Source organism: Rhinoraja longicauda, chromosome 1 (genome assembly GCF_053455715.1).
Source record: "Rhinoraja longicauda isolate Sanriku21f chromosome 1, sRhiLon1.1, whole genome shotgun sequence".
Classification (NCBI taxonomy): Eukaryota; Metazoa; Chordata; class Chondrichthyes; order Rajiformes; family Arhynchobatidae; genus Rhinoraja; species Rhinoraja longicauda.
The window spans coordinates 92,137,831-92,159,945 of record NC_135953.1 but is presented as its reverse complement, the minus strand read 5'-3'; the positions used below and the strand labels follow the sequence as shown (position 1 = coordinate 92,159,945).

The 22,115-nt window shown below is 40.3% G+C and overlaps 1 protein-coding gene across 3 annotated transcripts in view; it reads right to left on the bottom strand.

Annotated features, from left to right (window-relative positions):
- Positions 1-4,798: 4,798 nt before the first annotated feature.
- prdm5 (PR domain containing 5) overlaps positions 4,799-22,115 on the bottom strand; it is a 243,768-nt gene continuing 226,451 nt past the window's right edge. For 2 of the 3 annotated variants that reach the window (XM_078411286.1, XM_078411294.1), the window contains 2 exons: positions 16,544-16,648; positions 4,799-5,330 (listed from right to left, as the gene is read on the bottom strand). In XM_078411286.1, coding sequence (XP_078267412.1) covers positions 5,166-5,330; positions 16,544-16,648 — 270 coding nt within the window. In that variant the 3' untranslated portion in view covers positions 4,799-5,165. The remainder of the gene's footprint in view (positions 5,331-16,543; positions 16,649-22,115) is intronic. The other variant, XM_078411303.1, reaches the window with a different exon arrangement.

Sequence of the window (22,115 nt, the reverse complement as noted above, 5' to 3'; positions counted from 1 at the left end):
GTTATTTCCTGAGATAGACATAAAGTGCTGGAGTAAGTCAGTGGGTCAGGCAGCATCCCTGGAGAAAATGGATAGGTGACGTTTTGCGTCGGGACCCTTCTTCAGCCATTTTCTATCTATTACCTATCCATTTTCTTCAGAGATGCTGCCGAACCCACCGAGTTACTCCAGCATTTTGTGTCTACTGTTGTATAAACCAACATCTGCAGTTCATTTTCTTCACATGGTTATTTCCTTTTGTTTTAGCAGTCTTGCCAAAAAGTCCATGTATTGGTATTTTGGATGTTATTTAAAGTTTTTTTTTCTAGGCAACCCATCCCATTTAATTCCCTATAATTTACATGATCTCTCGGGCTCTTTGTATACTCTCCTAATGTGAACTCCACTATAGAGTGATTACCTTTATTTAAAGTATCAGCAACAATTGCATGACTGACATTAACAAAGCTAAATTCTGTAAGTTTTCTGATGCCTATCAGGATTAGGATCCATGTGCACTTTCTTTTGCTCACATCATTAATTATGGTAGATTTCCTTTTATGTGAATGGCCAATTTATGAAGAGCTGTAGAAATTGTGAACGATAACCTATCATTAGAAACTGGACATCAACTCCCATTTTTGTCCACTGCTGCCAAAAAGAATATTTCATGGAGTCAGTCTGGATCTGATCTAAAGTCAGACCCCAAAGATGAAAGGATTGCATTCTAATCCATTATGGCATTCAGTCTCTCCCATTTGATCGGCTACTTTATGTTGATTTGAATTATCCTCCTCTTCTGATCTAACTACAGATGGTCTGTGGAGAGGATGCTCAATGACCTTATTTACAGTGTCTTACATTATTTTACATGAGCATCTCTTCGGAGGGCCACCAATGCAGTCATCATCTGCTCCTGCATTTAAACATCATAATCTGCCTGATGCCAGGAACAAAAGATTGCATGTTACAATCCCCATCCTTCACCAGAGCCTGGCTACCTGACACATCAATTTCATAACCTTGGACAGCCTCCATGAGATATTGGCTAAAAGAAAAGCTTAGAAATTGGATACTGACGTTTGCAGGCAATCAAGTCCATATGTTTGAAGTACTTGTCATTTTAGATGCAGTTTGAAGGCCCTGAATGCAATGTGCAAATGCAACTGACTCAATGACAGCTCATCACACAGAAGAAAGTGATTCTTGTGATGCTGGTGCTGTCGATGATACAGATGCTGCATCAACATAGGGATGCCACGACTGACTAATATGAACATCTACACAATATCCCCTTGAGAAAAGATCATTACTTCTCACAAGATTACTGCTTTTGTGATCCTAAAGGTGATACCAAATACAGTGATCACACTTATGGACTTTTCTTCTCCAAAGACGTACAGGTATGTAGGTTAATTGGCTGGGTAAATGTAAAAATTGTCCCTAGTGGGTGTAGGATAGTGTTAATGTACGGGGATCACTGGGCGGCACGGACTTGGAGGGCCGAAAAGGCCTGTTTCCGGCTGTAGATATATGATATGATGATATTTCAACATGGTCACATTGGTCAATGTGAAAACTCTTTTTAATACCACTATGTTTGTTTCCCGATGCAACAGGTACTAATTAAAATAGATTACATATGTTTAATGTGGGCCAAAAATCAATGTATCTACAATTCTATCATTTCATCCATGGATTGTTCAGTAATCCCTCTTTAGCATGGCTCAGTGTGGGGTTGATCCCTCCTTGATAGAAAGTGAAAATCTATTCCTCTGAGGATCTGAAAGAGGAAATTTATTTAAATTATGAAAGATACCAGGCCGGTTTGGGAGGAGGTGGGCGGGCTCCTGTTTTGTGACTGCAGGTCAGTTAGGTTTGATGCCACAGATTCAAGCACACGGAACAATATAGCGCAGTAACAGGCCCTTCAGTCCACAACAATTGTGGCGAACATGATGCCACATTAAATTAATCTCATCACCCTGCACGTGATCCATATCCCTCAATGCCCTGCATATCTGCATGTCCATCTAAAAGCATCTTAAATGCCACTATCCTATCAGCCTCCACCACTACTCCTGACACTGCACTCCAGCCACCTACCACTCTGGGTAAAAAACTTGCCTAACACATTTTCTTTAAACTTCTCTCCTCTGAACTTAATAAAGCTATGCCCTCTAGCATTTGACATTTCCACCCTGGGAGAAATGTTTTGACTATCAACCCTATCTATGCCTTTCATAATTTTATAAGCTTCGACCAGGTCTACCCTCAACCTTTGATACATTGTAGAAAACCATCCTAATTTTTCCAACCTCTCATAGCTAAAATTGTCTAATCCAAGAAAGCTTTTTATCAGGATGCATCACAGCCTAAATCTTTTTCTGAACAGATCTATCCAAGACAGAAGGAAATTGCTGAGTTTGAATGTAGCACAGAGCATCACACAAACTAAACCCTCTTTCATTGACTCCATCTACACATCATGCTGTCTCGGAAAGGCCACCAGTATAATCAAGGACTAGTCTTACCCCAATCATTCCCTGTTTTCCCTTTTCCCATCAGGCAAGAGGTACAGAAGTTTGAAAACCATACTTGCAGATTCAGGGACAGTTTCTTCCCAGCTGTTATCAGGCAACTGATTGATCCTCTCATCAGCTAGAATGTGGTCCAAACCTCCCATCTCCCCGATTGGAGACTTTTGAACTAGCTTTAATTAGACTTTATTGAACTTTATCTTGAACTACATGTTGAACAATTTATCCTTTATCGGTGTGCTGTGGATGACTTAAATGTCATGATGTATCGTCTTTTCTATGACCGGATAGCACACAAACAAGAGCTTTTCACTCTACCACCATACATGCGACTATAATAAACTAAACTAAACTAAAACTAAATCCTTTCTGCAATAGAGTGACCAGAACTGCACAAAATACTCCAAATGTAGCCTAACTAATTTTTTTTCTCCCTTTTGGTTGCTGATAGCAACATCCTAAATATGAATCTTTATTTGCTGGAGACTCCTGGGTGATCCTGGAAAAAGCTGGAAACTATGACTTCTCTATTGGTCATGCATCGGGCAATCAGATAGTCCCTCCATTAAAAGGTTGAGCAGGAATTCCCTCAAAACTGAAATCTGTCAGATTGCCAGATAACGTTTAATCTTTTTGGGAGTTACAATAACAGCAACTCTTTGGATAAAGAATCCAAACTCTGAGGATATTACTCTTATATTTATCCATTAAGATTAGAGATAACACCTTGTGCAAGAATGCAAAAATGTAAACTGCATTTCAGTATATCTGAACAATAATCCACTTTGTTTAACAGAATTCATATAAAATGTATTAAAACTATTTGAACTGTAATATAATAAATGACATGCATGATAATGAAATATCCAATCCACATAAAGAATATTAGACAAAGACCCAATGCTGGAGTAACTTTATCTAAACCAGCATCTGCAGTTCCTTGTGTCCACATTAGACAAATACACCTGTTTTAAATCTTTCTTAGCTAGTGCACAATTATTAACTAGTTTTCACAGTAAATGGCACTTTTGAAAAAAAATGTGTAATACTTTCATGCACTGGCATTCCAAGCCTCACAGATTTTCAAGATTTTTAAAAATGCATTCTTGAGGTGCAAGATCAGAACTTATTGAGCAACCCTTCATGCCTGGACAAGGAGATGTGGCCTTGAAATACTGTGGCCCCAGCATCAATAGTATTGCTACATAGGATGCCCATCAGCCCCAATATACAACAATTCCAGCATGATCCAGTAGCAGTGAGGGACAGATCTGCATGCCTTCTCTACACCAAGCTTGACCAATGACATTGGCAGTCCTTTTCAAATTGTGAACAAAATCTGTATTATCTTCATGGTTCATGTCATAAATCCCAGTATTGTCCAAAGATACTAGAGGAACAACATAGACCACTCGACCCTAAATACCGTAGTGCGTCATGACGCCATTTTAGTAGGCAGAAGCTTACAGAAACATTTTCAAAGAAAAATAACAAAAATCTGTGAATAGATAGATGAGATATATTCTGCATTTTAATGGTATCATCACACATAGTTCCCCCAAAACACTGATTACACTGCGCGAGGCATAGCGAACAGCGGGTTTTGCCTACTAAAATGGCTCCTTTGCGTACTACACTTCAGTATAGGCGATTTGAAAAGAGTGGTCCAACTTGTTCCTCTAGTATCTTTGGTATTGTCTCACTAAAACTGTATTGTGGCAAGAATTTACTGTATCCTGATTACATGAATCTTAATATATGCCATTTCACACAATCTATACTCTCCAAGAATAAACATCAAAATTTGACCTGACTGCCGGTGAGGTCAGATGAGGGCAAACTAACCGGAAAGGAGCATCAAGTAATCTGCTGGAGGTACTCAGTGAATCGAACAGCATCAGAGGGGGGAAGAATTATCAACAGTTTGGGACAAAAACCTGCATCAGGACTGCTAAATAGAAAGGAGGTTCTGTTTAATTGATCAATGACTAGGTCAGAGCACAAAAATTCAAATTACTACTAAAACAAAACCAATAGGTAATCAAAAATGCAAGATTATACGAAAACATTAAAAAAAAGAGTAAGAGAAGAGCAGGGAAAGCAGAAATACATTTCACTTATTTATCTAAAATGTGTAAGTTGCAAATCATTATAGCACAAATACATTTTCTTGTGACAAATAATATCATTAAACGTATGAATGGCTTTTCAGCATTAATGGATGAACTGAAATCTCAAAGTAAATCACCTTCACCAGAGAATTATTTGGTTTTGGTGACAGTGTGAGGATTAACAGTTGTAAAGTGTCTGCATCCAGTCGATGATTATTAAAATGATTAGCATAAAGAAACAAGGAGATTGTGCTGTGTTTCTCTATACTCTAACAACCTCGGCAGAATAATTCATTGTAAAGGTCACAAAAGCAAGGATTTTGAAATCTATCGTCTCCCATTCGCAGCAGGCTCTCAGAATAGCAAAACAAAACATACTAGCTGCTGAAGAATGCACATTGTATCTTTGTAAATTATACATATCGGGCAGGTAAAGCATTCCAACATTACTGATAGTTGCAATCTACCACAGCGTTGACCTATAATGGAGCTCAGGAATGTTGAAGCTCTCCGATTGAATGTGAAGGGCAGAGCTTTAGCTGTCTGTCTCTCCATGCACATTTTCCATATGGACCTTGAGGTAGTCATTTCTTGTAAACTTCTTGTGACAGAGTTGGCATTCTGCCATTGGTCGATTTGGGTTGTGTGTCAGTTTGTGCCTAATCAGCATTTTTTTCAAGCTGAATGATAAATCGCAGACCTGAAATAAGGAAGAAACAATGCCGTCAATGGAAAATTTCAGATAATTCTCAGGCCAGGTTTTGTAACTTGCTATTTATTACAAAGCCGACAAGACAGTCTGCTCAGACACAATGAGCTGGATGACTTCATTCCGTACTGTAATTTTCAATGATTTTAAGTTTATTTAGTTGACATATCTTGATAGAAGGCAGACAAGACAGTATGCCTTCTATCGAGATATGCCAACTAAATAAGTTTAAAATCACTGAAAATTACAACATGTAAGGAAGTCATCCAGCTCATTCTGCCTAGACTAATGATGAGCTAACCAGCTAAATCCCGATTTTTTATATCTGCTCCAGGTTATAACTGGGCATATCCAAATATATTGAAAACACAAGGAGCACTCCAGCTTACACCACTCTTCTAAGTAGTAAGTTCTTTGTTTCACTATCCTTTATTGAGAAATATTCTCCTCAATCCTCTTATAGAAAGAATTATGGCACTGCAACAATTAAGCCGCCTGGATTCAGGGAACAGATATTAACAGGAAGGAGAAGGCCAGTGTGAGTGTTAATTAAAGTACATATCTTCAGCTAAGGTGGCATCAGGGAGTCCACCACCAAAATAATCATCTAATTGTCTGTGATAGGTTCGTTACCTACCTAATTTGGTGGTTGGTAAACACTTTAACTCCCCCTCCCATTTCCACGCCGAGCTTTCTGTCCTGGGCCACCTCCATTGTCAGAATGAGGCTCAGCGTAAATTGGAGGAGCTTGTGCAGCTTACACCCCAGCGGTATGAATATTGACTTCTCTTTCCATCTCTCCCCCTTCCGAGTTCTCCAATCAGTCTGTCTGTCCCCCATTACATTTTATTTCTATTTGCTTTGTTGTCACCTTCTCCTAGCTAACAATGATCTATTCTACATTTTCCTTAATCCTCCATCTCTTTTGATGTCTTGTTTTCACACACTTTACCCTTCCTTATCTCTGTGTCTCCCTCTCCTCTGAAGAAGTGTCTTGACCCGAAATGTCACCATTCCTTCTCTCCAGAAATGGTGCCTGTCGTGCTGAGTTACTGCAGCATTTTGTGTCTATCTTTGGTGTAAACCAGCATCTGCAGTTCCTTCCTACACATATGCTCTTCTATTTTCTTTTGTGTGAAATTGTGTCTTGACTCTTTAGATCGATGGCTCAGATATCGATTACTGTCAGCTTGTGGTCCCGGGAAATCTCTGAGAGCCATGGTGCGTGCTTCAATCTATAACTCCCTGCCATTCCAAGCGAACATTAATCCAAATCTGCCTCACCATTTGCAGTGACTGTCCCTGTTAAGAACTGTCACTTTAACAGTTTCCACCATTGAAGTTTGCACTTCTCATACAACTTTGGAATTAATGTGGCTATTTTGTATAGATGCACAGAAGATCCAACACCACCTGCATTGTGCATGCAAGGAAATCACTCCCGTGCAAAGCTGGGGCAAGTTCGTTCACATCACCATGTTTACATCTGTTTCCATGTTCGAGCCAGCACCGCTGGCTAGGAGAGTAGCTATTGTTATCCCACTCTTTAAGAAAGGAGGGAGAGAGAAAACAGGAAATTGTAGACCAGTTAGTCTGACATCGGTGGTGGGGAAGATGCTGGAGTCAATCATAAAAGAAGAAATTGCGGAACATTTGGATAGCAGTAACAGGATCGTTCCGAGTCAGCATGGATTTATGTAGGGGAAAACATTCTTGACTAATCTTCTGGAATTTTTGATGATGTAACTAGGAAAATGGACAAGAGAGAGCCAGTGGATGTAGTGTACCTGGACTTTCAGAAAACCTTCGATAAGGTCCCACATAGGAGATTAGTGGGCAAAATTAGAGCACGTGGTATTGGGGGTAGGGTACTGACATGGATAGAAAATTGGTTGGCAAACAGGAAACAAAGAGTAAGGATAAATGGGTTCCTTTCAGGCAGGCAGTGACTAATGGGGTACCGCAAGGCTCAGTGCTGGGACCGTAGTTATTTACAATATACATTAATGACATAGATGAAGGGATTAAAAGTAACATTAGCAAATTTGCAGATGACACAAAACTGGGTGACAGTGTGAAGTCTGAGGAGGAAGCTATGAGGATGCAGGGTGACTTGGACAGGTTGTGTGAGTGGGCAGATTATTTTATTTTCAAAAATATATAAACTCTTCCACAGAACCAAAAAAAACTGCTTTCATACTTTTATCACTCAAAGATTCCACAAGGATTTTGGTTTGTTGTCATACTGTTTGGAAAATTCTTCCAAATTTTTCTATTGAACAATAACTACTTCATCTGAGTAAACTCAGATTTATCCAGTTATCCAGTTTGTTGGTAATAATAATAATAATAATAATAATGCATTTTATTTATATAGCGCTTTTCATATACTCAAAGACGCTTCACAGAGATTTTGAGAACATAGGGAAATGAATAAATAGATAAATAAGTAAATAAATAAATGAACAGAGAAAGGAGACAGAAGGTGAGGTGACCTTCAGTGGTTGAAGGCAGTACTGAACAGGTGAGACTTCAGCGATGTTTTGAATGTGGTGAGTGTGGAGGAGTCTCTAACGGTTTGGGGTAGTGAGTTCCATAGGGTGGGAGCAGCGATGGAGAAAGCCCTGTCCCCCCAGGATCTGAGTTTGGTCCGGATGTGGGGGGATAGGAGATTGGCAGCGGCAGAGCGGAGGGTGCAGGTGGGAGTGTGCCTGTGGAGGAGGTCGGTCAGGTAGGATGGGGCCAGGTTATGGAGGGCTTTGTAGGTTATGAGGAGGATTTTGTACTGGATTCTCTGGGGGATGGGGAGCCAGTGGAGTTTATAAAGGACGGGGGTGATATGGTCACGGATCGAGGTGTGTGTGAGTAGACGGGCAGCGGAGTTTTGAATGTATTGAAGTTTATTGATGATTTTTGAGGGTGCGCCATAGAGGAGGCTGTTGCAGTAGTCGACGGGAGGCGATGGAGGCGTGGATGAGGGTTTCTGCAGCTGTGGAGGAGAGGGATGGACGGAGACGGGCAATGTTTTTGAGGTGGAAGAAGGCTGTCTTTGTGATGTGTTTGATGTGTTTGTCGAAGGAGAGGGTTTGATCAAGGATGATTCCAAGATTCCGGATGTGAGGTGAGGTGGATACTGGGAGACCATCAATGTTGAGGATGAAGTTTTGGGTGGATTTGGTGAGCGTTTTTGGACCAATGATGATGATTTCAGATTTGTTGCAATTGAGTTTGAAGAAGTTTGATTGAAGCCAAGATTTTATTTCAGTGATGCAGTTTGTCAGTGTAGAGTGTGTGGTGGGGGAGATTGACTTGGTGGAGATGAGGAGCTGGATATCATCGGCGAAGCAGTGGAAGTTGAGACCATGACGGCGGATTAATTGACCAAGGGGGAACAGGTAGAGGATGAAGAGGAGGGGGCCAAGGACTGAGCCTTGGGGGACACCTTGGGGGAGGGGAGCGGTGGGGGATTTACAGTTGTTAATGGAGATGAACTGGCGTCTGTCAGAGAGGTAAGATTTGAACCAGGATAGGGCTGTGCCGGTGATGTTAAGGGAGGTTTCAAGTCGGGTGAGGAGAATGGAGTGATTTATGGTGTCAAAGGCGGCGCTGAGGTCAAGTAGGATGAGGATGTTGAGGTTGCCAGCGTCGGAGGAGAGGAGAATGTCGTTTGTGGTAAGAACAGGTTATCCAGTTTGTTGGTAAGAACAGGAAGGCAGGTTATTATCTGAATGGTGTCAAGTTAGGAAAAGGGGACATACTACGAGATCTGGGTGTCCTAATTCATCAGTCACTGAAAGTAAGCAGGCAGGTACAGCAGGCAGTGAAGAAAGCTAATGGAATGTTGGCTTTCATAACAAGAGGAGTTGAGTATAGGAGCAAAGAGGTCCTTCTGTAGTTGTACAGGGCCCTAGTGAGACCACACCTGGAGTATTGTGTGCAGTTTTGGTCTCCAAATTTGAGGAAGAACATTCTTACTATTGAGGGAGTGCAGCGTAGGTTCACAAGGTTAATTCCCGGAATGGCGGGACTGTCGTATGTTGCAAGACTGGAGCGACTGGGCTTGTATACTCTGGAATTTAGAAGGAAGAGAGTGGATCTTATTGAAACACATAAGATTATTAAGGGATTGGACACGTTAGGGGCAACGTGTTGGGGGAGTCCAGAACCAGGGGCCAGTTTAAGAATAAGGGGTAGGCCATTTAGAACAGAGATGAGGAAAAACTTTTTCACTCAGAGAGTTGTGAAGCTGTGGAACTCTGCCTCAGAAGGCAGGGGAGGCCAATTCCCTGGATGCTTTCAAGAGAAAGTTAGATAGAGCTCTTAATGATAGCAGAGTCAAGGGATATGTGGAGAAGACAGGAACGTCTGATTGTGGATGATCAACCATGATCACGGTGAATAGCGGTGCTGGCTCGAATGGCCGAATGGCCTACTCCTGCACCTATTGTCTATTGTAACTTATCTATTTAGCTAACAATACCAAATTTAAGAAAACATAATTATCCTCAATGTTTAAAGATTCAAAGGCCAGATGTACAGCCACACACAAGTCTGATCTGACAGTTTCAAACTGAGATGATGGATCTTGGTATGAGACAGATATACCGCATTAAAAAATGGCACCGCACATTTTCCACTGCTGTGTTAAGCTGATGGGCATGCGGCAGCATTCAAGACAAAAGAGAAATAAATGGCTTTTGCTTCACAACCGGGATGCTATTTCCTCATGGAAATATAGATGTCTGGTTGAACTAACCGCAGATTGTAAGGTTGTAAGGAAATGGAAAAAAAATGTCTGCATACAAATCAAAACGGTGGAGGGGGTCCAGATTTTATTGGCATCAGAAGAGAGAAAGAATTATCAAACAGAAATCGCAGTAAGACAGAGAAGTTGGTCATGCTGAAGTAAAAACATGGTATTGAAGTAGGCGCACAAAGGGGACAGGTTTACTCAGATGTAGTAGTATTTGTCCAATAGAAACATTTGGAAGAATTTTCCAAACAGTATGACAACAAACCAAAATCCTTGTGGAATCTTTGTGATAAAAATATGAAAGCAGTTTTGTTTGGTTCTGTGGAAGAGTTTATATATTTTTGAAAATAAAAGAATATGCACATTTATAAGTGTTTTCAGAACTTCATGATGTCACGAAACACTTTATGAACGGCGTTGGAAGTGCCAACATTGTTGTTTTGGTTGATAAATATTGAAGACAATCTGTGTAATGTAAGTTGCCAGAAACAGCAAATTAGATAAATGACTCACTGCTCTGATTTGGTGTCATTTACTGAGGGTAAACATTGGCAATGAGATCAAATAAACTCCTTTGCTTTTGTGACATGTGATAAGATCTTTTACTCTGGTTAGAAGGCACAGCATCAAAACATTTTCCAAAGAAATCAGTCCTTCAATAGTGGTACTTAAATCTGCAACAGGGGCACTCCAAGACCAAAATGATTATTAGTGCCTTATTGCCTTGGACATCCAGCCATTTGGGCATATGAGGATTTCTACACCTATATTCTATTGTTTGAATTTGTTAAAAATCATTGTAAATATTTGCCACAGCTGCAAGTGACAAGGAAAGGGGAATGGGTGGTTGTGATGGAAGAACAAATCAATGTGGACCGTCCGGTGCGGCCTGCAACCACAACAACCTGACTGCGGGCGAGGACAGCAGGAGAAGGGAAAGACATTGTGGCCTTCCATCACAGTGAGGAGAGAGAGGACTGGAGGAGACTCACTGTGATGGATGTTTCTTTGATGGATGTTTCTTTTTTGTGTGTTTTTGGGGTTGGGTGGTTTGAGTGCCTATTTAATGCTTTTATTGTTGGACTGTGTTTTTGGGGGTTTTGGGGTGTGTGATTTGAATGCTTATTTAATGCTTTTATTGTTGGACTGTGTTTTGGGGGGGTTTTGGGGTTGGGTAATTTGGGTGCCTGTTTAGTGCTTTTATTGTTGGACTGTGGGTGATTGAATTAACATTTTGTTCAAGATGGCCGCGCCGTTGTGTTTGGCTGCCTGCCACTGTATGTTTCTTTTTTTTCCTAGTCAGATGTGCAGCACTTTGGTCAACGTGGGTTGTTTTTAAATGTGCTATACAAATTAATTGACTTGACTTGACTTGACAAAGGGAACAATCTCTTCCCGAAGATGAATGGGAAAACTTTGATCTTACAGAAGTGTATAAGATCATGGGAGGAATAGATCGGGTAGATACACACAGTCTCTGTGTGGATGAATCAAGAACTAGAGGACATAGGTTTAAGGTGAAGGATCTGAGGGGTAACCTTTCCACACAAAGGGTAGTGCATGTATGGAACAAACTGCCAGAGGAGGTAGTTGAGGCTGGGACTATCCCAACCTTTAGGAAACAGTTAGACAGATACATGGATAGGACAGGTTTGGAGGGATATTGACCAAATGCGGGCAGGTGGGACTCATGTAGCTGGGACATGTTGGCCGGTGTGGGCAAGTTGGGCCAAATGGCCTGTTTCCACACTGTATCATTCTCTCTATGACTCTATGTGAAATGGGGAAGATGGTGGTGGAAAACCATTGAGGGTGGTGGAAATTATGGAAGATAGTCTTTTAAATATGGAGGGTTGTGTGGTGAACGGTAAGGACATGGGATCCCTATCCTTGTTTTGGCTTCAAGGAGAAGCGATGGGTAAAGAGGTGCAGGAAATAGAGGAGGTAGAGTTGAGGGTTTGTCAACTATTGGAGAGAGAAGGGAATGGGTATCAAAAGGAGTGAGTCATATTTAAGGCTATGATAACAAGGTTTTCCACATCAGGCACTATCTTCTGAACTTAATGATTTCAGATAATTACCCTCTTTCTCTCTCCATAGCTGTGGCTGTACTTTCTGTTACTATTTGTTATTTGGTCTCTAATGATTTCTAATCTTGACAACCTTTGTCTACATTGTTTCACAGACATTCCCTCTATTCTCTTCCTTCCTTCTTCCACTCTGTAACATAAAACATTCTTGTTTTCTCACTTTTCTAATTCTGAAGAAGGAACCTTGAGTTGAAATTAATGTTTCTCTTCCTAACGATGTCGCTTGGTCTGCTAAGTGCTTCCAGCAGTTTCTATTTAGGTATTGAAATTTTAACATCTGCAGTTTTTTGTTCTGATTTAGAAAAATGTCCCGTATACTGTACATCATACGCATTTTATTCTCTTCCAGCCAATTAATTTTGGGTGGTGTTGAGATCTTGTATTGTTGCTATTCTAAATATTCACTCCCTTCCCTCACCTTTTTTATATTCTAAACTAGTGGAGTTAAGGATGGTTACATGGAATACAGAGAATTAAGAGTTGTTGCCTTAAAGGCCTGTCCCACTTAGGCGACTTTTTTGGCGACTGCCGTTGATTGTCAAAGTCGTAGCAGATCGGCAAAATTTTCTTTCACCCGACGACAATGCCAAGATGACACCGTCTTCTGAAACATCGCTAAATTCCCACGCTGTCAATGTTTCTCCGGCGTCCTAATTTTCGCTGAAATCACTGACAAGTCGGTAAGTACTTGAGAGTTTTGAACTATAACATCTTGTATGGGTTATTTAAACAACAAGCTTCACTGTAACAAGGCATAAACTGGATTTACTTCCAGTTTACTAATAGCTGTATTAAAAAAAATATTTTAAAAGTGGTTAAGTGGATTTTTGTGAAAAGTGTGTGGTCATTCTTTGAAAATGTACGGGAGATGCATATCTGGTTTCTGGGTTGCATATCTGGGTTGGGAGCCCACTTTAAATGTAATGGCTGATGGCCATAAACATCGCAAAAATTCCCACGCTTACCTGACCGTCAAACTGTCGCCTCCAATCTACCTGTCAAATGTCCTGACAGTAAATAAATTGGTTAAACACAAGCATTGTATGGTATTTTGAAATGACTTTACTTATTTTAATATTATGTGCTTCTAAATGCATCTAAGAGAACCTATCAAATCTGGGGACAGCATGCGACAGCGCCCGCAATAAGCAACAATACCTGGCGACAATTCAGCTGTCGCCAAGAAATTTCACTTCGGATGATTTCTCTGCGATGCGCTGAAATCCACTACGATTTTTGGAAGACTCCTCACGATCATGCCCGCGACACCTCGGCGAACTGTCAGCGACAGCCTAGTCGCCCGGCAGTCGCCTTAAAATCGCCTAAGTGGGACAGGCCCTTTAAGTATTCATCTGCATTCTTTTCAACTTATTCTGAACATGACCTGGAATGGCTTAATTATATCAGTTACCAAAACAAAACATTCTTTATTCCAATGCTGAAAAGAAAATGCATTTAGACTCTGTGTTCAGATTCAATATGACATGTAGAGCACAATGATTATAATGTAGGAAAATAACTGCAGATGCTGGTACAAATTGAAGATATCACAAAATGCTGGAATAACTCAGTGGGTCAGGCAACATCTCAGGAGAGAAGGAATGGGTGACGTTTCGGGTTTGAAGAAGGATCTCGACCCGAAACGTCACCCATTCCTTCTCTCCTGAGATGCTGCCTGACCCGCTGAGTTACTCCAGCATTTTGTGATAACAATGATTATAATAATGATCCTTCTTCAAGCAAACTATATCACCATGTTTTTAAGTTTAATCATACAAAGTACATAACTGTGATTAAGTCAGAGATAGTCACAGACCCTTCCAATATTAGCACCACAAATGCTCAGGTTTGTGTTACCAGTACCCCTGAATCAAGCAATAAATAATACGTGGGAAGGTTTGGTGTAACTAAATTCCTCAAATTGGATCCATTTTTGAAAATGGAAAGGGAAGGCGGGAGGGAGGGGGGCGGGGGGGGGGGGATGCTGTTGGAGCTCTTGAAACATAAATACATCGGTCAGTCACAAGATGGTCTTCAGTATCTACCTTCCTCTGATAAAGGGCCTTTTTGCACAGTTCATTTGTGGGTCATAAAGAATTTTGGAAAAATATAACAGCTGTTAAGGATTGCATTGCTAAGTGCAAAACGTTGGCAGATGCAATAATTCAGGTTCCTTAAGTTTATGGCTCAACGCAGCCCGCCAAGCTAGTTCTAATTGCTAGAAATCCAAGCCTCTTTTTGGAAAGGGAATGGAGGTGTAAGTTGGAATCTCCATCACAGTGTTGCAGGTATTATGCTGGTGAGGACAATAAAAATCCACCATTTCTCAACTTGTCGGCTTCATGCTACAAAATTGCTACGAGGCTTTTTAATGTACACTGGTGCAGTTTTTTTGCAAGGAATGCATGTTAAAAAGGGTTAATAAATAGGGCATTAAGAAAGTAGTCTGCAATTTTGTAATATCAACAGAGCATTCCCATTTGACATATGCAATGCAATGGGCACAGTGTGAAGAGTTGGAAGTACAACACTCAGGGAATGAACAATTGGTAGAATGGATCTTATTTTGGGTCCTACATAGGTTTAGCTTTTCACAGGTCAAGTAATCAGAACCACCATAAACCACAAATTTACATAACATGATAATAATCTCAGTTAACTGGAACCAAAGTCACAGCATTGCAAAGGAAAACAAATTAAAATTAAATGCGAATGTTAAATGTTGACATTTTAATGGAGCATTTCATTTCACTGATGGACCAGAATTTATTTAGGCTGGTGGATCTTTCAAAGTACTGAATAGTTCTTTCATGTTTTACATTAAACTACAAAAAACTATTATAAAGTCATTTAATGCCATTCATTAAGTATATATTTGAGAAACATTAAACATTTTTTTCAAGCTGAATTAGTTGCTTTCTTGACTTAATCTGCAAATCATCTGACGGAATTAAATGGCCATGTACATATTGCCACCCAACAATCTAATAACCTCAGTGTAAACCAGCAGGGATAACATGTCAGTCAGTCACACAATAACACATATCTACCCAGGGTCATCACTTCTATGACTCACTTTTACGACTAAATGTTTGTCCTTATCTCAACATGGGAAAGGTGTGCAAACAGCTTGACTGAATCTATCAATGATCACTAACACAAGGGTTCTAAAAAGACAATCTCCTGCCATTGGAATTTCCAACTTGGACATACGAGACCAGAATTGATGGTTTGCAGTTCCCATCCCACTCTTGGACTATTTCCAAATAATCTTCAAGCTTCACTCTGGTGATTGGAATACCTGTGATGTGACTGTGTGGGACAGCTGGTTCACTTCCTCGCACTATGTTCCTGTACAACAAAAGGGCCTTCCTCACTATAATGCGATTATGTTGCAGATGGATATTGGGGATGGGTGTTGAGGAGTGGTGGAGATAGAGGACTATGGAAGGCGAAAGCCAGAATAAGCTCAACTACCAAAAGTGTGAAAAAAATCCTTATAGCAAACTACGTCACACCTTTTGATGTAACCAGATTTGGCTGGTGTTCAAATATATTCAAAAACTTGTTAGAAACTTAAATATATTTTTCAAAAGTTCTAAAACAATTTTTTAAAAAAAAATCACTCAAATAATTCCAGTAACTAAACTTACTATGATGGACCTTAGACTTTCGCCGATATTTCCCTCCATTAAAATAAATGGGTTTCTGGGCCTTGATCACCCATCGTGAAGATGGATGGTAGTGATGTTTGGAACGTGGAGAGAATAGGTGGCAGGGACAATTAGTGGGGAAACTGGGATTGCACTGTGTGCTGGAAAAAGGCCAAATGGACCAAATGACCTCCTGCTATATCATAAGGAAATATGGAAATGTGGAACCTGGTGCAGGATGTAAACGCAGAGCACTCGGTTCAAGTAGTGGGTGAACAATATCGGTGCAATATCCAATTCTCATACAGCACTTCATGAGAAGCAGAAAATCTGCAGCAAATAACCAACTGCAACTTTGCGTACGTGCATGGAAATAATCGAAACTACTGACTGTTTCATGGAAAAATTAGTTGCTACCGAGGTTTGGAATTCTGTACTTTTACCTCAGAGGAAAAAAATATTTTTATAAAAGACATCATGAATATATAAAGATTTGAGAAACTGCAGAGTGTATTACTGCAATGGAGGGACTACTTAGGGCAATATTAGGAAACTTTACGAAACAAGGAAAGTTCCTTGTATCTCTAGGAAACCTTTTGTTGTATCTGATTCGCCGCACCATCCCAATCCTATCCAGATGTCTGATTGCTTGATGGAGGCTGATCCAAAGTTAAACAATCAAAAACATTAAAAGTTTCAGTTACTTACGTCACACTGGAATGGCTTTTCTCCTGTATGAGTCCTCATATGTTCATCTAGACCCCTTTTCTGACTAAAAGCTTTGTTGCATTCTGAACACTGGTAAGGCTTTTCCTGGCAAAAAAAAAGAGAGAATGACAGTACAACAAGTGAAAGTGAGCCAATGCAGAAACCCAGCAATCACTGGAATGTAACTTGGTGCTGGATTTGTGTGCTTTTATATTCCCTTGAAGAGGTTCAGCGGTTCAACCAGTGAAAAATCATTAACTTGATTGCAAAGGACGCAAAAAAGCCTGAGAAAATCAAGTCCTTCAAGTTTTCTTATCATCACCATCAGTAATTTAATAAAACCATTAGGTCTGTCATTGAAGGAGTTTCTTCAGTTTATCCTGGCAGTGCTATACCAGAGATTAGATTAAGTTAAAAAAAAGATACGTACCTGTTTTACATATGCACTCAATTTACCTTAAATTCCAAAGTCAAAACATGATTATTTTTGGTTTCTCAGGTTTACTCATTCTAGTATGAGTAGCAAAGTAATGACTTTCTTTCTGATGCCATAGACAAATGGAAACACATAAAAATATAGTCAAAAGGATCATAGTACTGACCACCCTCAATTTAGAGACACACTGGAGCCTTTATTAATTTGTGTGTGTTTTTTTTACATTTTACAGACTCAACATAAATAACGTTGCCAAAAAAACAGAATTTGTACAACGAAAAACACAGTTCTGGCAAATTAGGCCTTTTTCAACTTACTTATTGAGGTATACATTAGAGAGACCATACCTCATTCTGGTGGTTGTTTGAGATGGCTACAAAACTACAGAATAAGCAGAGGATTTTATTAAGATACTACTAATGGGACTAGATACGACTGTTAACAACTGGAAATAAAAATTCATTTGTCAGAGGTGATGCAGTGAAAGTTGTTGTAATCATTAAAAAATATAAAAATATATGATTCAACTGATACTGGGTTACATTAGCTAAATTATTCTGAAACTGAAGGAGCCACTTTCAACCTTGATCTATGTGACCTTGCCTCAAATACTGGCTGTTGCATTTCTTACATTACAATGGTGACTGGACTTCAAAGGTACCTAATTGACTGTGACGGTTTGGAACACCCTAATGTTATGAAAGGCACTGTGGGAAGACAAGCTATTTATTTGCTTCCATACTCAATACTCTTCCTCATTGCAGTGAAAGCAGGTCAATTTCTCCAGTAGATAAACACAATGTGCTGGAGCAACTCAGCAGATCAGGCAGCATCTCTAGAGAAAAGGAACAGTTGTTGTTTCGGTTTGGGAACCCTTCTTCAGACTCGAAATGCCACCTGCTCCTTTTAGAGATGGTGCCTGACCCGTTGAGTTGCTCCAGCACTTTGTGTCTATCTTCGGTAAAAACCAGCATCTGCAGTCCCTTCCTTAATTTCTCCAGTAATTTGCCTCAGAGAAGTCCTTGAGTCACTTTGGCTCTGAGTATCACCAGCAACAAGACCGTTTGGATAAATGGCCAATGGTACACATAGCTTATACAGGATGCTCACGTTTCATTGCTTGAGGCAAATGCAATGTTTGCCGGATGTTGTAATTTACAGCTCACTCACTAACCACATCCTACGTGAGAGAACCCCAATGCTAAAAAAACAGCTGCAAACACGTTTCCTCTGTGTTCCATAGTTCTGCTCTTGCTCCCACTCTGCCCAGAAGCAACAAGGATAGCATTTCCCTGCTTCACACCTTTCACCCTGCCAGCCTCCACATCCAACACATCGTTCTCCGACATATTCAACACCTCCAATGTGATCCCACCATTAATCACATCTTCCCATCCCTACCCCTTTCCACCTTCTGTAGACCGCTCCCTTTGCAACTCCTTGGGTCACTCATCCCTTCCAACCCAAACTATTCCCTCCCCAGGTACTTTTTACTGCAACCACTGGAGATGTAGCACCTGTCTCTATACCTCCTCCCTCATATCCATCCAAGCACCCTAAAAGTCCCAAAGGTCCTTCCAGATGAGACAAAGGTTCATGTGCTCCTAACTGCTTCAACTGTATCTGATGTTCCCAATGTGACCTTTTGTACATCAACGAAACCAAGTGCAGACTCTGCGATCGTTTCGCTGAATATTTGTGCTCTGTCTGCCAAAGCCTACTGGATCTCCTGACTGCTAAACATTTCAAATCCTCTTCCCATTCCCACACTGACCTTTCCGCCCTCAGCCTCCTTCATTGTCAGAGTGGCCCCAGTTAGGCCACACACAAACTGGAGGAACAGCATCTCATATTCCGCTTGATAGCTTACAATTCAACAGTATGAACATTTTTTTTAAATTACACAAAATGCTATAGTAATACAGTGAGTCTGACAGCATCCCTGAAGAACACGGATTGGTGATGTTCAATGTCAGGACCCTGTTTCAGACGGTTACTCTAGCACTTTGCGCATGTTTTCCAGGGATGCTGCTTGACCCGCTGAGTCATTCCAGCTTTTTTTTACTTCTTACTTTTTAAAAATATATCAGCATCTAAAGTTCCTTGTTTCTAATTATCAAAAATGAATTCTCAAATTTTAGGTAACTAGCACCTCCTGGTTTACCCTTTCTCGACCCTCCCCCCCACTCCCCTCCTCCCTCTCTTCCCTGTGCCCAATCTAGATTCACACCTACTTCTTGCCTACCCCTTCTCCTTCCACCTACATTTCTTCCTCCGCTTTCATAAATTGCAACTCTTCTATCCTTATCTCTCAACTTTTGTCTTTTCATCTCAGGACTTTGTCCAACCTTCGTCTATCAAAACCTACCCTCATCTGCATCCACCTATTGCTTGCCAAGTTTTTTCCTCCCCCTCCTATCTTCCAGCTGCCTTTCCCCTTTGCACCACAATCAGTCTGAAGAAGGGTCCCGACTAGAAACCTATCCATGTTCTCCAGAGATGCTGCCTGACCCGCTGAGTTATTCCAGCACTGTATCTATCTTTGGGGTTTTGTGGTTATATATCCTTTTTTAAGAAAAAATATTTTTGATTTCTGCAGTGAATACTCTTGCCTACTTTATTGTGAGTACACACAGCCACCTTGATATCCAGGTGAGGTTAGTATTGAACCAGAACCAGGCATAGTAAATCCTCTTGAGATTGCTTCAACCTTTGTTTTCATTGCATGTTTTCAGAGCAGCCTCACTGACTTTGAGAAGCAGCTAATCCATAGATTAAAAAAATAAGATATCTCCAAAAGTGACCCTTGCAATTTTAACCATTATTTGTTAAACATGATGCCAACTCATTATCATTTAAGCATCCAGAGAGTACTATGCATGCTGTTGTATGTCAATTCAGAAGGATCCCAATTTTTTAGATGAAGCTGGGGTACACTGCTGAGAACCAATTTTCGAAAGAGGAGGTACATTGTGGCTGCAGCTTTGAGCATGTGATTGTGAATTGTGCAGGAAGGAACTGCAGATGCTGGGTTACACCGAAAAGACCCAAAATGCTGGAGTAACACAGTGGGACAGGCAGCATCTCTGGATAGAAGGAATGGGGCACTTTTCAGGTCGAGACCCTTCCACAGAAAGAGTCTGAAGATGGGTCTCAATCCAAAACATTTTGTGTCTATCTTTGATTGTAAATTGTCTTCCTCTTCTGCAGTTTTGTCTGTGCTGCACCCACTGATTTCAATCACTTTCTCATTGTGTACCCCAATCTTACACGTAAACAACTGGTTATTACAAAAGACTCAGAGTAAAGACATTTTCCTCACCACATGGCGCACAATTCACTGTGGAACTTAGCTACCAATACAAGCTAAAAAGCACAACTTTTCTTTCAATTAACACAGCCAGCCCGTGGAAATTAATTAGCAACTATCTTAGAAATCATTGATGTTTTCTTTAAGTGGAGCTGCTTGGAGACTCCTGCTGCTGAATGCATTCTCATCTGTTGAGAGGTTAACATTTGACATTATCCCAAGCCACGTGCTTCAGCTTAACAGTACTGTCACGAGAATGAATGTCACAACATGCCTCTCTTGAATACTTTTGACAGGCCTAAGCACTAGATGCACGAACAACCTATTCAACATGGTGGCTGGTAGATGTCCAGATACAAAGATGTACACTTTGGTCATTATACATGCTGCACTTTAATGGATACCAGGCAGCAGAAATGAGAGGCTTAATTCTTATGTTCGTGATCTTGTTTGTAATAAAAAGATGAATTCCACAAACCCCATTCAAATTCCCCTTTTCTTAAACATTGTTAAATCCTTATAATTAAATGATTTTGTTACTTTACTAAATTCAATTTATTTCATTGTACATCGTAATTATTCTTCAATTTTTTTATCAGCTGCTGGATTTATCAATACTTAACATATATATTTAACTATATATATATATATATATATATATATATGTGTGTGTGTGTGTGTATATTTATATATATAGAGAGAGAGAGTTAAATATATATAGGGTTAAATATATAAATGTTAAGTATTGATAGGCATAGTATGTTAAGTATATACACCGATCAGCCAAAACATTATGACCCGATGAGCCAAAACATTATGACCACCTGCCTAATATGTTGTTGGTCCTCCGTATGCAGCTCCATATGCAGCAGGGTGTGATGCACTGTGTATTGTGACACATTCCTACCATTAAAATTTTCTGTGACTCTGCCACAGTAGACCTTCTGTCGGTTCAGACCAGACGGGATAGCCTTCGTTGCCCTCGCACCCAACACCCTGTCGCCAGTTTGTGGTTTGTCCCTCCTCGGACCACTGTCGGTAGGTACTCACCACTGCTGGCCAGGAGCACCCCACAAGCCTTGCCATTTCAGAGATGCTCTGAACCAGTTGTCTGGCCATAACAATTTGGCCCTTGTCAAAGTCGCTCAGGTCTTTACTCCTGCCCATTTCTCCTGCATCCAACACATCAACTTCAAGAACTGACTGTTCACTTGCTGCTTAATATATCCCATCCCTTGACAGGTGCCATTGTAGCCAGATAATCAATGTTCTTCACTTCACCTGTCACTGGTCATAATGTTTTGGCTGATATGCCATGGAGGTGCCATTCATTCAAATCTCTTTTTTCTCTTAATCCAAAGACATGAAACATGAAACATACACTAGAGCAGGAGAAACAGAACAACAGCTTCTATTTCTACTTGAGGTTGTCAGAAACATCAACCTCTAATTAGAATAATTACACATGATAGCTCCAGAAGAAAAATATAAAATATGAGATTATATGGAGGGAAAAAATATTGAAAAGAAGTGAATAATAAAAATATGTTGTTACACCCACTGGGGTCTTCTCAACGTGCAGATCACTTAACAAAGGTGAAAGATTCTGTCAGTAAAGCTGTTTGAAAACATATTCTGAAGTCAATGATGTAAAACTTCCTGCAAAGCATTTATAAAAGACGTTGGGATCAGACGAGAGCAGCATTGCCAAGTGGATGTCTAAGCCCTAAAGGAGTTCTGACCCAACTCCAATTTCTGCTTTCTTAGAATCAGTTTTCCATGCCTGCAAGTGGCTCATATGTTCCTTTTTACTCTAACTTTCTAAT